The sequence below is a fragment of the Styela clava genome, chromosome 11 (genome assembly GCF_964204865.1).
Source record: "Styela clava chromosome 11, kaStyClav1.hap1.2, whole genome shotgun sequence".
NCBI classification, from domain to species: domain Eukaryota; kingdom Metazoa; phylum Chordata; class Ascidiacea; order Stolidobranchia; family Styelidae; genus Styela; species Styela clava.
The window spans coordinates 1,535,942-1,552,181 of NC_135260.1; the positions used below are offsets into that span (position 1 = coordinate 1,535,942).

General features: G+C 36.0%; 1 protein-coding gene across 1 annotated transcript; it reads left to right on the forward strand.

The window, feature by feature from the left end:
- Positions 1-2,394: 2,394 nt before the first annotated feature.
- Positions 2,395-16,024, forward strand: LOC120347562 (uncharacterized). The gene is made up of 7 exons (XM_039417588.2): positions 2,395-2,501; positions 3,927-4,034; positions 4,674-4,823; positions 11,082-11,201; positions 11,909-12,079; positions 14,000-14,254; positions 15,526-16,024. The coding sequence occupies exons 1-7, from the start codon at positions 2,396-2,398 to the stop codon at positions 15,705-15,707; spliced, it is 1,092 nt and encodes a 363-aa protein (XP_039273522.2). The 5' UTR covers position 2,395; the 3' UTR covers positions 15,708-16,024.
- The last annotated feature ends 216 nt before the right edge of the window (positions 16,025-16,240 follow it).

The window sequence follows — 16,240 nt, forward strand, 5'->3', positions numbered from 1 at the left end:
AGATACTATACCCATCGCTATATATTGATTGATAGGTTTGATTGTCCTTGGCCTTGTTTTGAGCGGAAACTTACAACTGTGTGGTACTTTACTTCAACCATCAATGGGCGTAAAATAATAAATCTTTATGAGTCTATTATTTATTCTGGAACTTCCAAATGTTCCTAACAAAATTTGGGGGTTGCAAAACGTATATATATTTCACTCAAAGAACTATATCTATTGTTATTTTGCGGGGATTTTGATTCGAAACACAATTTATAAAACTAGTGAAAATTAGAAATCTTACTATTTCGAGAGAATACATAAGGTCAGGGAAACGGCGCGCTTGCATAACAGTGCCGTTTTAATAGGGGTCGCGCAAAATTTAAATATGTTAGAAGGGGTATCGGGATCAAAAATTTGAGAAGCTCCTATTTATTCTACACACATTGCTATATTCAAATCAATATGCCCAAAACTTCTTTGGTTAGTGCTTTGCTCTGAGGAAAAACGTAGACTATGAAAAAAACTGTAAACGTCGAATTAAAAATATACGCATGCATGATCTTATCACTCTATATCTAGCGATAGGTGAACTGCACAAACTACAACTTTAATACTGAGGCCTTCGTGAACGTTCATAAATAATACTTGTTTTCTTGATCGCGATTCCTATTTATTTTAAGCTCTGCGTAATAATATCAATCGCCAGAGCAAGTGAATTTTATTACTTCGTCCCCATTACTCTATCTATCGATTGATATTTATTGGGCGTGTGTGACTTTTTGTACGCGGTCACCGCCTCACCGACAGAAGGAACGTCTCTTTGCCTAGCAAGCTCTATAATTATTTTCTTAAATGATATATTCGGAAAAGACAATTGTAAATATTTCTAGGTCCCCCCACTAGAAAAGAGATCTTTTGTACAAATGCCCCGCCACTAATGCAAAATGTGAGATTTGAGAATAACATCCCCACCACGTTTAAAAATACTAATGGCTAGATGGGTATTTGCTAAGAGTTAGGACTGATTAGAAAATTTGAGTTTTTATCACAATCTGGATAACTAACCCTACAATTACATGGATAATTACTAAAGTTCTTATATTGAGCGTTGGTGAGGGCTTTGTACAAAAGATCCTATAATCCTGATCGGCTATTAATGAAGAGTAAAATGACAGCATTGTTACTATCCTGCTAGAGCGTTATCATTCTGACAAACCACGCTTCAACAATTCTTAAACATAGACAAACATGTAAACAAATCACTTCAAAATAAGATAATGTTAACTGAATTTCGCCAAGGGACTAAAAATTACGATAGAAACACTTTCCTGACTCTATCTCGTGTAGTACAACGATAGCGAAATATCTGTGATTTTCAAAAATGCGCGCTGAAAATATTAACTTTACCGCTGCCAGATTTTTGTCTGAATAAATATTGAAAACTTATAAATTAGTGTAACCAATTATTTCTTAAGATGATCCGAAATATCACAAAAAAAAATTTGCGGAATCAGAGCCAATATTACTTACATAGCATGGTGGGAGAGAATACGGATGATAAACTCCGCAGTCCAGACAGGTTGTTTCATTAATTTATTGTGATTGGTGGTCTTGTTTGTATAGTACTAGCCTGAGGTAAATCTCATGCTACAGTAATATATTAAAATATATCTCACGCTATGATGAGATAGACCTCACGATATAGTACCAGCTTGAGATAGATCTCACAATATAGTGTGGTAGACCCCACGCTTGAAGATTGAAGATCTCACCCTAGAATAATATATATCTGATTTGTAAAGTCACATTCGAAACGTCGAAAACAGATTTCACTCCAGGTACCACGCGACTTTACTAGAACAAATTGTCTGAATGCAGGTACGCTTGTGTTTGAGGAACCCATCTTGGTTTCAATGACTATTTGTACGGTTGAGGTTCGTTACTGATTGTTACTATTCAGAATCAACAAATTAGCATTTATAAATTATTTTTCCAACAAAAAAACCTGCTTTATATTTGAAGCTTTAACGATATTTTCAGTTCAAACAGCATTCCCTTTATTATTGATAAAAGCAAAAAGCCTTCGGCACCCGGTATTCGCAGCCGGTCACCCATGCAAGTACAATCAGAGCCGACGTTTTCCGATATCGGTGTATTTAACGTGGCATTGTCGTAGGCGATATCGACGAGACCTATTCAGTTATTTCGATTTAATTTTTGCTTGATACGGAGAGAAGTGAAGCAGAACTTAATCAAATGTGGCATCAGCGATAAATTTTTAAATTAATCACAAATTTTAAATTAAAATACTAAAGACAATTTTTTTTCATTGCATCGTCCCGAGGGCAAATCTATTTGCCATGATTCGATTTAAATTAGCGTTCATGTTTTTCCTAAAGTCAGTGAGATGAGAGCAGCTTCACCAAACTCTGCCAAGATGGATAAATATTTTTGCATTGCAATCTTATTCTCGTTTACTGTTGCTATCAATGGGGGATTATTAACTGGCTCGGGTTAGTGCTGACTGCTGTTTTGCTCAAAGTTTGTGGACGTAGTTTTTATGTTGATAGTTTTCTTTCGTTTAGACTTTAGAGCAGGGGTTCTTAACTTGGGCTTCGCGAACCCCCAGGGGTTCACGAGAAGATTTCCAGGGGTACTTGGATGACAGTCGAGTTATTGAATGTTGCTGTTTTTTAATATCCTTTATTACTACCAGAGGAAAATGCGTGCCCATTGAAACTAGACGCCAGTTGAAAAGTAGATTTTCCCTGATCTTACGTTGTTGTGATTGTGACGCAAAAATGTGGAATTCAAGGCTTTGCGTACAAACTGTGAAATTTCTAAAAACAGCGTGCTACGAGCATTGGAGAAGTGATTATGCTTATTGAAACTTGGGAGAGATTTTGAGAATTCATTAGTTAGACAGACGATAAAGGCAGTAATATCAACAAGACGATTTAATTTAGTTAGATATGGTCAATAAATTGGTGTTGCAACAAATTGTTAGTCAATATATCACAATTTTGTTTTGGTGTCTGATTACCGGGGGTTCGAATTGATTGTTTCGTGACTCGGGGGGTACTTGACATAAAAAAGGTTGAGAACCCCTGCTTTAGAGCGTCGGAGAATTCCGCTTGACTGACAATTTTTAAGGTTGCTTTTTAATCTAATAGTTGTTTTAGTTTTCGCCACACTTATTATAGACACTATACAAACTGTAATTGCGAATTAAACTGAAATTAGATTTTAAGAGTGAAAAGAGGCGCAAAATGAACATTAATGAATCCCCCTCGATATATTCTAAATATATGGATAATTTAGAAATATTATTTTCTGTTTCAATAAAAGAGGCGACTTCCGGAAGCTGTAGGTTTGGTCACTCAGGTCTATGCGAGCCGAATTTTCGACTTTTAACCTTTCGATTTGTTGGGAGAACCACCGGCTGTCTGTCACTTTTATGTCAGATTAAGCCAGGACTGGGCAAGGTTTTTGGGTCACGGGCCAAAAATTCTGCCTGCCTAGAGTGGCGGGCAATGTAAGTGTAACGTAAAAAGTTACATTTTATGAACAATATTCACAGTTTTACAAAAGCAAAAGTGGAAAACAATAAGCCTTGTGCCCAAACTATATTTGCGCGCAATGTTAACAAATTCCTTGAGCTATCTTTTAGTAGCTAAAACACCAAAATTTGGTTTTAGTTCTGTTATGGCAGCATCTGGCGGGCCAGATTGAATTACCCAACGGGCCGGATTTCGCCCACAGGGTGTAGTTTGCGCATGTCAGGGTTAAGCTCTCGAAAAAATATTGGGACTCTTTAAAAAAAGAATTCCACAACAACGCGTAATTCTATCCCAATAACAATGTACTGGCCATCATTGCACAGGACAATTATCGTTATTTTCTTCATTCGAATGAAATGGCTGTATTTCTATGTTCAGGAGATTCATGCACCACGGAATGCTTGGACACAAAAGAAGTTTGCTATGGATCGGATATGGACTCATGTTTTTGTCCAGCTGGATTTAAAGGTGACAACTGCGATGAACGTAAGTTAGATTGAATAATGTTATAGTAGATATACGCAGTAGTGGGATTCAGCCGGTTCAGCCGGTTTGTGTGATGGAACCGGCTGACAAAAAATTGGAATCCCACCACTGGATATATATATATAGGTATCGTAGGTTATAAAACTTTAGAAGTATATAAACAATCACGACATCCTGAAAAGGGGGGAATTGCTCTGTGAAGTTACAGTTTAGAATAATTATGCTTTGCAGTTTGGAAGCGTGTTTTGCAATTTCGTTTTAATGATGGAAATCGCCGGAAATAAACTTGAAAAATAACAATTGTCGTCTAAAATTTTTCTTCGTACATTTTGTAAATAATTTCCCAATAAAGTCAATGATCTCATCTACTAGTCCAAAATAACCGGGATAATATTTTCCAAACGACCTAATAATTTCATGAACTTTCACAATTTTGAATTTCACAATTTTACTATTAAATGGAAATTTTAGTAAAACTGCAATTCTATAAACGTTTTGATGGTGCTATGAGCAAGCCTTAAATAGGAACTTTAAATTAGATAAATAACCGCTGCACAAAGTATATTAAGCCGTGATTGAAATCGTATAAATATGGTATTCGAAATATTATTAAATCTTGATTTTTTTTCCAACTTTCAGCCAACACCGATTACATTGACGAAATGTGTCCGTTACCAGACCCGATACCGAAATCTTGCGATGCAGCCATTAACCAATGTGGAACTTGTGCTTCGGGCACGAAATGCTGCTCAGATGGATGCATTTTATCCTGCCAACCTACTTTTCCAAGTAAGCATTGTCTTTGTCAATCTATTATCGCCTTAACATAGTGTCAGTCATTAGTTTTACACAAAGTTATGCTTGTGCACGCAGAATGAGAAAATATATCAGTTCTTGGTACCGAGTTGCTATTGCACCGCTTATTACTATTTGCGAGAGTAGGGATTTGTTCAAAGAAAATTATTTAACAATTGTTTTAAATCAAGCTTTTTGTTTTGCCTGTTTTGTCTAAAATGGCTGTATTATTTGATTCTTTTTGTATTAAATAGGTTAAAGAAATATGGATGTAAAAACTTGCCATGCGCTTATTATTTTTTAATAAACCCTTCGAGACGACACAAATATCGATGACTTGCTCCCCCCCTCATGCTGTAGTTTAATGAGTCCGCAAATGTAGTTGGTATAAGGCATAAGCCATTACGTGAACCACTATACGACGAAACCACATGGCGAAAATTGAAATACGGTCGAATAAATGAGTTTGTTTAACTTGGAAATACTCTATCCCTTTGACCTCAAAAACAAACTTTGCTAATTTAAATTAACCGAACAGTTTTAAACGTATTAATCCCTATTTTATATATAAAAAAAATGTCAATACATAAACTCGAAAACAAGCTCTTGTTTAAAATTGATTCAAAACAAACCCTATACCCTATGCGAGAATAGATTCCACTGGGGGGACTTGGGCGATGAGTACGACGAACTCCGTCGAGACGCTCGACCAGGCAAATACCATCTATACTAAGGTATACCGCACATGCAGTCGCCTTCCCCAACCTAAATCGGTGATCAAAAAATGCCGTGGTTCAACATTTGGTCGAGTCCTCTTATTGTTTTTTTATTATTTGAGAACAAATAAAGAGATATAAATGGATTTGAGTGCAGTAATAGCTAACTATATATATATATGAATTAGCGCTACTCCACGACTTTGGTTGACGATAAAAACATCATATTATAATATAAAAAATTGTACCCTGTAAACATTGCGACTCTCATTCGAAATGCTGTTTGAAAACAGTAATTTGTTTCGCGATGTTAAAAAAAAAGGAACTCCGAAAGTCACAATTAATGTTTACAAGAAACAATGCTTCGCTAAGTCTCGTGAAATAGAACGACGATCGGTAACAAGTGGCACCAAGTTAATAATCATTACGTTCGGGTCGGGCTTCTCTATCGCTGACTTTTTTTTTTAATGAGGCGTTTCGTCCTTGTTTGGGCCACGAGAGACCGTGGTCTGCAAAAAAAAACAGAAGTTGCCTCATCAACACGACACATACTGTACTAAACTCTTGCAATGACAATTCAATGACTATCTCCTTTCGTTACTTACAGTTTTGAACTCGAAATGAAAATTTTGAAACGAAATTGTAGAAACGTAGGCCGAATCACGAACTTAATGGAAACGTAACTTGACGTTGCGACGTAAGCAATCGATTACTATGGTAAAAAAAACTGGATTGTAGATGATGGACCACGAATAATAATAAATTACAAACCGCCACGTCTTCAAGGTTTAGCTTGAAATCTTTATTTTCTAAAAAGCACGCGTTTTACAATGCACCGTAATTAAAGTTTCAAATTCGCGGATGTGGTTTTTTAATTACGGTTCAACTCAAATGTTCAAACTTTGGTTAAAAGAATTAATTCTGAACGCCCCGAGCAAATGTAACAAGTTCTCACGATAGGCACGATATTGTGATTTAAACCTAACGGACAATGCGTGATGTAACGGAGAAGCATAACTTACTACTAAGTTTATTTTTATCAGTTTTTATATTGAACTGCAACTACAATATTCAATGGCTAAGTTATTACAATCTGCGTTAACGAAGTATCATATTTGTAGAGAATAATTTCTGAGAAAAGAAGCTTTTTATAAAAAAAATATGAGTTTCTTTGTGTTTCGATAAAATATCACGAGTATGCCATTCATTCCTCCTTTACACTATATCTGAGTGCTTTCCTTTTTATTTCTTTTGAGATTGATATATACCGGTTGGAAAAAATAAATTGATTGGACTTTCCAATTTATTTCACACCAAATATGAAGGGGTTCAGGTGGGAAAATAAAAGTTTAATATTTGGATCTTTGGTAGAAAGCCTCGGCCACTAATGCAGAAATGTGAGATTTGAGAAACACCCTGTAACCTTTTTAAGTACTGTAGATTGCGTTCGCCACGTTTGGGTTAGAGTTGACAAAATATTAACCGACATCGCTGAGTCCCATCACCGATGTAAAATTCTAACTGGGGTATACGTGAATATTTCATGTGGGTTTTCTACAAATAGTCTCAGTATTTTGACCTTTTTCTCCCAAATTAAAATTATTCTTCTAGATAAGATTTAAGGCGTATTTTTCCTTGCTGTTTTTCACAAGTTTTCTTTGCGACTTTTCGAGATACTTTGTATCATTAAATAACGCTTTTACCATTGTATGATTATAATTATCCACAATTATGATTTCTGAAACATTCAAATGCCGAACTTTGACACCACGAAAACCTTTTGAAAGTAGAAATATAGGTCTAGAATCTAGATCAGGGGTACACAACCTTTTCTTTTTAAACGGCCGCATTACGTTTTTGTAATAGACCTACGGCCGCCAGTGGTGTCGACTTTTATGAACTATATTTATTTAATTTTACGAACTATATTTATTTATTATAGAATTGGTATTTATCGATATATGTTACTGACTTGCGTCTGAAACGTTCATGAAATGGTAAAATTTAAACAATTCTAGAAAATGAGGGTTATTAGTGGTTAGTATATTTATCGAATCGGAAAATTTTAATGATAAGGGATATTCGGATTTCATATACAGTACGAGGGGTCGACACTTACTTCCGCTGGAATATACTATGAAGCCAAAGAGGTCGTTGACAGAGCAAAGAATTTTTACTTTGCTTATTACGTTATATTTGCTGATATTATTTGTCAGCGTTTGTTAGTTTGCATGAATTTGATGAATATCTTCCCGCAGATTCCACCTATCTCACGAGTATTACTAATCCTTCCGCCGCAGCGGACAAACGAGAAAATACCTAAGCGATCATCGTGAACAGCCCTTTCAGGGGTAATTGAAGAATTCGTATTTTTGACAATAACTTTACAGGGCTAATTTTATTCAAGTCGCTGATTGTTTTGGTAAGCTTGATGTGGTCATTTAGGCCGTAAACATCGATATTGTGTTCGCAAACTATATTTTCGAAAATTCTCACTAGTGCCCTCTTACACAAGTGTGTTTTGTGCCTCAAGTACGTCAATAATTTTTTTTCCGCTGGACCTGTGCGTCCAATGTGAAAAACTCATTATTTTGCTTATGATAATAATAGAATGAATCTGCAACTCAAAATCACCGTGACTTTCGTTCTAGGAATCCGCGACCGATAAAAAAAATTTGGATATTGTGAATCTCCAAAATTTACCAATTAAATTGCTGTGCTTGAAGCTATATCACAATTGCCGATTATATCAATATAGAAAAACGTTTCAAATTCTCGTAACGGTCACGGATTAAATATTGAGGGCAAAATAGAAAGTCATTATTCGCTGAAAAGGCTGACTTTTTCAACGAGTGGCGTGGCGTCATCGCGATCAGGTTTCGCACAATATCTTCTTTACATAAACGTCGAAAAAAAAGTCTAATTTCATCTGGAATTAAAGAGCCGCTTCTCTTTTGGCGATATCCCGCTTTAGAGATATGAAAGAATATTCAAAACTGTTACTTTTTTAGGATACTGATAATTTATTTTTATAACAGACACAAGTACAGCTATGATTTTCCGTAACAGTCAAGCACCAACATAAAGCATAAATTATTTTTCAGTTACACACACAAACACCAGCACGGCCGCACATTTTACCTTCGACGGCCGTACGATCGCAGGTTGTGCACACCTGATCCAGATGGTCTGATTCGTAAAAAATTGAAGATTGTTGCAATAAGGTTATTGTAAAATATTACATTTCCAGAAATTCGATGACAATCTGCGAACAAATAATTACTATGTTGTAATCTAGATAGTAAAGCTGAATAACGCAAGTATGCACAACAATGTGTCGTCTTCATCTATTTTCGTACCGTTAATCTGGAATGTTAATCTCATGTAATTTATTGCGCGATGTTAGAACTTACAAATGACCTTGGGCGTCGCTGCTTCATAACCACTTTTGTTCCCCGTGGCTTCTTCCCTCCTAGTGAAAATTGCGTTCAACTTTATTCATTAAAACCAGGGGTCGGCAACTTTTTGTCGCTCGCGGGCCAAAATTAAGGCTGTAAGTCATTGGCGGGCCGCACATATTTTTAGAAAGTCGAAAAACCGAACGGATGGTAATTTTTATAATAAAAATCAAGCAGTGATACATCTCTCGAATAGAATATAGATTTATTTCCTCATTGCATTTCATAAAATTCCATTTGAATGTTTTCAGCGCCATTGAACCCTTTGCACGTAGCATGAACTTTTCTGCGTTTTGTTGCCATTTGCTTAATGATAATTAAATTATATGCTTATTAAACGAGTAATTGTGAAATATATAATTGTTAGGTTATAATATAATTGAGTCTAAAGAATATATTCGTCAAAACGGATGTTTTGTTACTATAATTTAGTGAAGCGTCGCGGGCAGGATTATAGTGCTACGCGGGCCGGATCCGGCAATTTCATTTTGAGCGATGCGTGTCTGCTTAGCATTCTTGCGTTAGTGTGGTATATTGTGCCTAATATTTTAAACAGGTTCACTAAAATTCCCAAGTCTTTACCAGTTTATGGATTATCGAGAAGAAATATGGTTTGTTCGAAAGAAAGAGTATTTTCTTATGAGGAGGGTAACGTTTTCGGAATTTTAATTATCGACTTGGTTATCGAGAAATGGCTAGAAATTGTGAGTAAGTTAGAAATTTCCATCTATCGGCGCGTATTTTTTTCGCTGCCATGGGAACAAAACATCAATCCGGTCTTTTGATGAAACGCACATTACAAGGATGAAGGGATAATCCACATGAGAAATTTCATCCAGATTGGTCCAGTCGTTTATAGACTACGGATGGGCAAGGTTTTTGGACTAGGAGCCAAAAGTTTTGCCCACTTAGACTGGCGGGCCATGTAGGTGTGACACTCACTGTAAAAAGTGACGTAAAAAGTTATATTTTATGAACAGAATTTTATTTACAGTGTTACAAAAGCAAATGGTGAAAACAATAACCTCACGCCTAAACTAAATTTAATCGCAATCTCAACAAATTCCTTGAGCTATTTTTTAGCCAAAACATTAATATTTGGTTTTAGTTTGGTTGTGGAAATTGTCAACCAAAAATACAACTTAGCCAGATGGGTTCAACCGTTTAGAACCTACATCTAAACAGACATACAGAACAAATGAGAATAATGTTATTCTAGAGCGGAGATCCAATAAATTGCGTACTCGAAATATCAAAATTATCGCGAGACATAATCTTCATAATTCCACGAAATCGGATTGAGCGACGTAGCAAGATCGCTATCTGTTTATGTTGCTAATTTCTTAGAAATGTCAAGTCTGAGCAAAATGAACGGTGCGAGATTCCATCCTCAGAAACATGTAAATAAAAGCAAGACTTGTTGGTTTGATTCACCGGAAAAAGATCTATTTGATTTTAGATTACTATAAACTCTTACTGATACTGACTGACACTTCTTAAAGTACCATTATGATATCGATTAGTTTTTAATTTGGAAAATGTTTGGTTGTACGATTTTTTTTGAAATTCGGTTTTATGAGAGTATTGGACTGGAATACTGGTCGTTTTTATTGAAGTATTATGTAGGTCATCAAATCACCTTTTTTCCGTGATACTATGGAGATATTTCATATTTGGTTGTATTAATGCTCAGGCGACTTATTATGTCGTTTTTACTTATAGATCTTGATCGGTAAGTATGTTGATAAGTTGTCTGTTTGTTTGCCTGTCTGTCTGTTTGACACTTTCGTATGTTACGCGATATCTCACGAAAGCGAGGTTGAATCTGCTCCAAATTTTGCATGTGATTCATCACATCTTAGACCAGGAGCCTATTTTGGATGAATTATGTCGTATAATTAGCTGGTTATCATTAATTAGTAATGGGACACGCGGTGTCGCTATGGAGTCATATCGGATGATTTGAAACCGCAGTTTCTGTTTTTGGGATCCCCTAACCTTCGATCGATAAGTCTTCGGTCTCTGACCGATATTCTCGTTTTATTGATGTTGTGACCTTTCAGTTAATTTTTATTAAGGTTTACCAACCTGCACATCAACCACGGATTGTCCAGGAAATGAAATTTGCCACATATTGGAACCATCGCAGAATATTTGTATGTGTCCATTTGGATTTACAGGGGATGATTGTATGGAAAGTGAGTATTCGAATACTCGTTTGTAGCCTGGCTGGTTGGGCTTTTTATTCTAGTCCGCTTTGTTGAGTTTATTGTTTAAAAAACGTACCAAAATATACAGTTTTATATTATATATAATTCATATTTATTGTGCAAGATCCTATTAGTGAGCAATTGTTCTCAAACGTTGGGGCTCGCCCCACAATGGGGAAGTGAATAATTTTTTGAAGAGCGTGAAACTAATTAAAAATATTAGTTAGCTTTGATTGCAATTTTCTTATTTTCGAAAATTTTATTTGTTTCATTATGTACGTTCCATCCACGTATTTTCACCGTGTTTTTTAGGGAAAACATACTTTCGCCCAACTATCTGTTATTTGTAGCTTATTGTTAGCTAGTTATTTTTTAGGTGGGGCGCGAGGATTGTCATATTCTAAAAAAATGGGGCGCGGTTTGGAACTGTCATTCAGCATAATTTTCCCGTGTTTGCACTCATTGAGGATATCCTAATCAATAGATGCCGCTAATTCGTCATTAACTTTAAAACATCCTAACGGAAAGATCCGGTCCGGGATGACTCGTTTTGAGTCTTTTGCGACCATTCTTTAACTGCTATGAGTCACTGTTTCCGTTTTGTTAGTTTATTTCTTATATGTAATTATTGCCTTACATTCTGGCACGATGAAAAAAAAATCTTAATCTGAAAAAATTTTAATGTTTAAAACTAGAACCTGCAGGATACGACGACAGATGTCCTCTTCCGGACGATCCAGTCGATCTTTGCGACATATCCGAAACATTCGATGAATGTTTCGCTGGTATTCCTTTTAGCATGTGTCCGGATGGAAAAATTTGTTGCTTAAGATCAGATGGATGTTTATTCGAATGCATTTCAATAGGTAAGTACTATAGACAGGATTACCATATCGTGTATATTTCTAAGATTTGTGCTTATTTTCTAAACCGATGTCTTATAAAGTAACGATGTGTTAATTTCTAAGAAAAGTGCTTATTTTCGAGTTTCGTGCTTATTTTGTCTTAGAAACATGAATGAATTGTTCATGTAAGCGTTTATATTATTTAATAATTATTATGTTACGCACATTTTGGGGTAGATGCCCTGCACCTCTCATTAAATAAGGGCAGACACCCTTTGGTTGTTGTTTCCTGTTCAAGATGTCGAATGCTGAATGTCTAAAGATTGCTGAATGTCTAAAGATTGCGTGTGTCTGTGATTTTGTGGCTTTGATTTTGTGGCATGACCTTCCGCGATTTTATCGCTGCATGCAACCTCGTTCGAAGCGAATTCTAATAGAACATGTGCGGACAAAAAATTGTAGTGTGAATGAGAATTGTGTATGATTTTTTTTCTCATTATTATTCTGCGGTTTTGCCGTTGTTAAGTACCCCCAAAATAATCTTTCGCCACCCGTGCTTATTTTTGGCTCTAGGCAGATGGTAACCCTGACTATAGATAATGGTGCTTTTCGGTCAATACTGTACTTGCTTTATAATGATTTTTAAGAAATTAGGGTAGGATATACATATGGATCCCGGGGGAGAGAAAAGCCGATAAGACTGCTTAATTATATGGCGAAACACGGCGCTCGTCCGTTTACTAGTCTATGTCGTATTTTTTGAGATGCAATGCAATGAGGAAATAAATCCATATTATATTCGACAGATGTATCAATGCTTGATTTTTATTTAAAGTATTTTTCTGTAGGAAAACTATATTCAAATTTGACAACCCATGCGGAAAAATTCACATCGATGTTTGAAAGTACATAATATGAAACATATTGTGTGTGCGAAGAATCATTTTCGAAAATGAACATAACAAAAACACGCTGTGAAAGGCGGCAGAACTCGGATTAGTGATAACCCATTTAAAAAAGATTTAATCGTGGCCTCGTTCAGTGTGCCGCCTAATGTCGAAAATGGGACCTTCAGTAGTATGTGCACCAAGATGGCGCACCACCTGAACATAGTATGTGTGACCGGTTAGGATTCAGGCTGTGCGGCATCTTGGTAAACAAAATGTATTAGGCGTGATGAAACAAAACGTCACAATGTCATTTGTAAATTTTTTTCTCTAAGTAATACGACTAAGAAAGGCGCTGCTTAAAATTCAAAAACTCCAACTTCTGATCTGTGTGAAAAAATGGTGATTCATCAGCCATCCGTTCGGTTTTTAATTTGTGTGGCCCACCAGATTTGCAACCCTTAATTTTTGCCCAAGTAAGCAGGAGCGCAGCCAGGATTTTTTAACGGGGTTTGCGTTAAAATTAAAACAGTGCGTCAATTCACGACGTCGTAAGGCGTTCAACAAACCAAAAATTGTAAGTCTGTTAAATAAATTTACCAGTTGCGCCTAGCTTGCCTTCGTCCATAATCGCGTGCTTTGAAATGATGAAACTCGGTAGAAGTCTCGACCCAACTTTGGGATGGGGGGTTTGGTCATTCTGACTCAACTAGATCTGCGTTTTGTATTTATTTCAGTTCTAGTCTTATTAAAAAGGTAATTGTATTCTAACTAATATCAATGTCTTATCTAAGAGGTAATAGTATTCTAATTTCTAACTATTATTAATAGCGTTTTTTTAGCCAGCTGATCTGAAGGTAATATGAAGGCGCTTTGTGAAAAATTACTGTGCGTTTTTTGCTAGGCAATCTTGTACATTAACCCTCTACAAGTCAAAGTCAACCCATATTTGTCAATATGTAGCATATCGCGATACATTACAAGCTGTTTGCAGAAATATCTATGTTTAAATCTTCGAGATAAAATAATTAACCAAAAACTGCTTTTATTACAGATAAGAAACCACCACCAAAGATTTCAAAACTTGCTCTAATTGCAATCCTAATGGGTTTAAAGAATCGTCCCAAACAAACTGTACGAAGGCCACCAATTGTACAAGTAGCACCGTATGCACCATATGTACAAGCAGCACCACATGTACCATATATACAAGCAGCACCACATGTACCATTTGTTCAAGTAGCTCCTGCACCCGTGCCAGTGGTACAAGTAGCACCAGCACCCGTGTCAATTACTCCATCATTTACAGGTACTAGAGACAAAAATAACATACTTTTTAATTGGACTTTTTTTTTGTGTGTTTCATTATAGTCCTCTTTCGGTTATAATCAGGGCTGTTTTCGATAAGTTTCAACAAGAAAAAATATTAGTATTCAAAAGCCTTTTAGTCTCAATGGTTGCCCAACTTAACCAATGGTTGCCCAACTCACCAACTTAATGATTGAAATACACACTCCCGACCACAACAGGTAAGGATTCGACCACGCGCGCATTGCGCACAGTTTTTCACAAAAATAAACTTACAAAATGGCGAAAAAAGAACAAGTTTGTCGGGAGAAATTTCACTAATCTACAACAATCATGAAACGCTCCTCATAAACAATTGAACAACAAGAAATGGGTAATCCAAGTTTAGACTGCGGCGTATGGAGTCGTAGTTCGGCATATTTTCACCAGAGTCGGAATTTCGCTGCTCGTTAACCAATCTTGGTTCCCCGCAGCTTCCCTTCCCCAGTAAAATGTGTGTTTAATTTTATTTTATTATCAATTTCGTATATGGAAAAAATAAACTTAACTCTGACTATATTTTATTCTAGAAAGTCGGAAATACATGGAATTCCTAATTCTCCAGATTCTGACTTGAAACATAATAAGTGATAAAATAAATCAGATCTTTTCAAATGCACTCAAAATGCATTAACTTTAATAAACGTTGTTAACATTTTAGTAAAGAAGGCTTGTGTTTGCCAACATTTTAGTTGTTGAATTTTAATTTCTCGGTGTTCAGAGCTGGTGTCAAAATATTTCAGCCCGATGGTACTTCTGTAGTATGCGACCAAAATGGTGGACCCCGGAACGTAGTATATATATGTACCAAGTTAGGGTTAGGCCATAATTCGTTCATAATTCGTTTCGTGTCAAGTTTTTGTTCAATTTTTTTCTCGAATATTTTATGTTGAAAACAACTGCAAATCCAATGAGAACATATCTAAAATTCAATCAGCCTTATACGGATTCCCAAAAATGGTTTGAGAATTGACTCGTTTTCGTAATATCAGTCATCATTGGTTAGTTTTACTCGGTCAAGATAGCCGCGATTCGTAATTTACTATTCAATTTGAAATGCCCATCCCTAGTCAGAAGTAGTTTAGTACGATTCGACCAGTAGTATCTTTGAGTAGGAAACAAAGATAACAGTTTCAAAAATGTTTTTTTTTCTTATAATATTACTGGTAAGCAAAGCATTTTCTTCACGAGACATATTTTCCTTATATTATTTCATCGTTTGATATATTTTAGGTGCAGCATGTGGTTACGGAGAGGCTCTTATTCATGGATGTCCAGATGTGTGTCAAAGTGCTCGCTGCATGATTCATGACGCTGTAATTTGTAGAGTTCACCCTTGCAATGGGTGCACTGCAAGGTGGTACAACCACCAGGGACATGATGTCACAGCATCCTGTGGTCATGTCGTGGGATAAGGATGGATGGAAAAATAAATCCTATCGGTGAAAACATCTACAGACTTATTAAAATTACGATCTCAAATTAATTGAAAAAGCAACTAAATGTAAACTTTGACACTCGATAAGCACTGAAAGTTTGAAAAGATTTGATTTTGACAACATTTTGATTTAAAAAACTTTGACATTGTAAAAAACAACAACAAGCTATTATTTCAGTCAAAATGTTCAGTCTCTACAACAGCCCTGGTTGTTTATTAAAATTGTAATGTGATTGATAAAAGATTTAGTGAGACATATATTGTATATTCTAATAAATTCATTGTTTGGTGAAGTATTCGTTGTCACGAGAGTTGCTTTATGGTAGTTTTATTGCGCATTTGTTCCTGAATCAAAGTCGCAGGATGATTTGGTGGCGCTGCGTAGTATGTGCAACAAGATGGCGGACAGCTGAACATAGTAGGGGTACCAGGTTAGGGTTAGGCCATAATTTTATTCCACTTTTCCCTATTTTAGTTCTAACACGAGTTCGGGGACTAGCCAAGAGACTC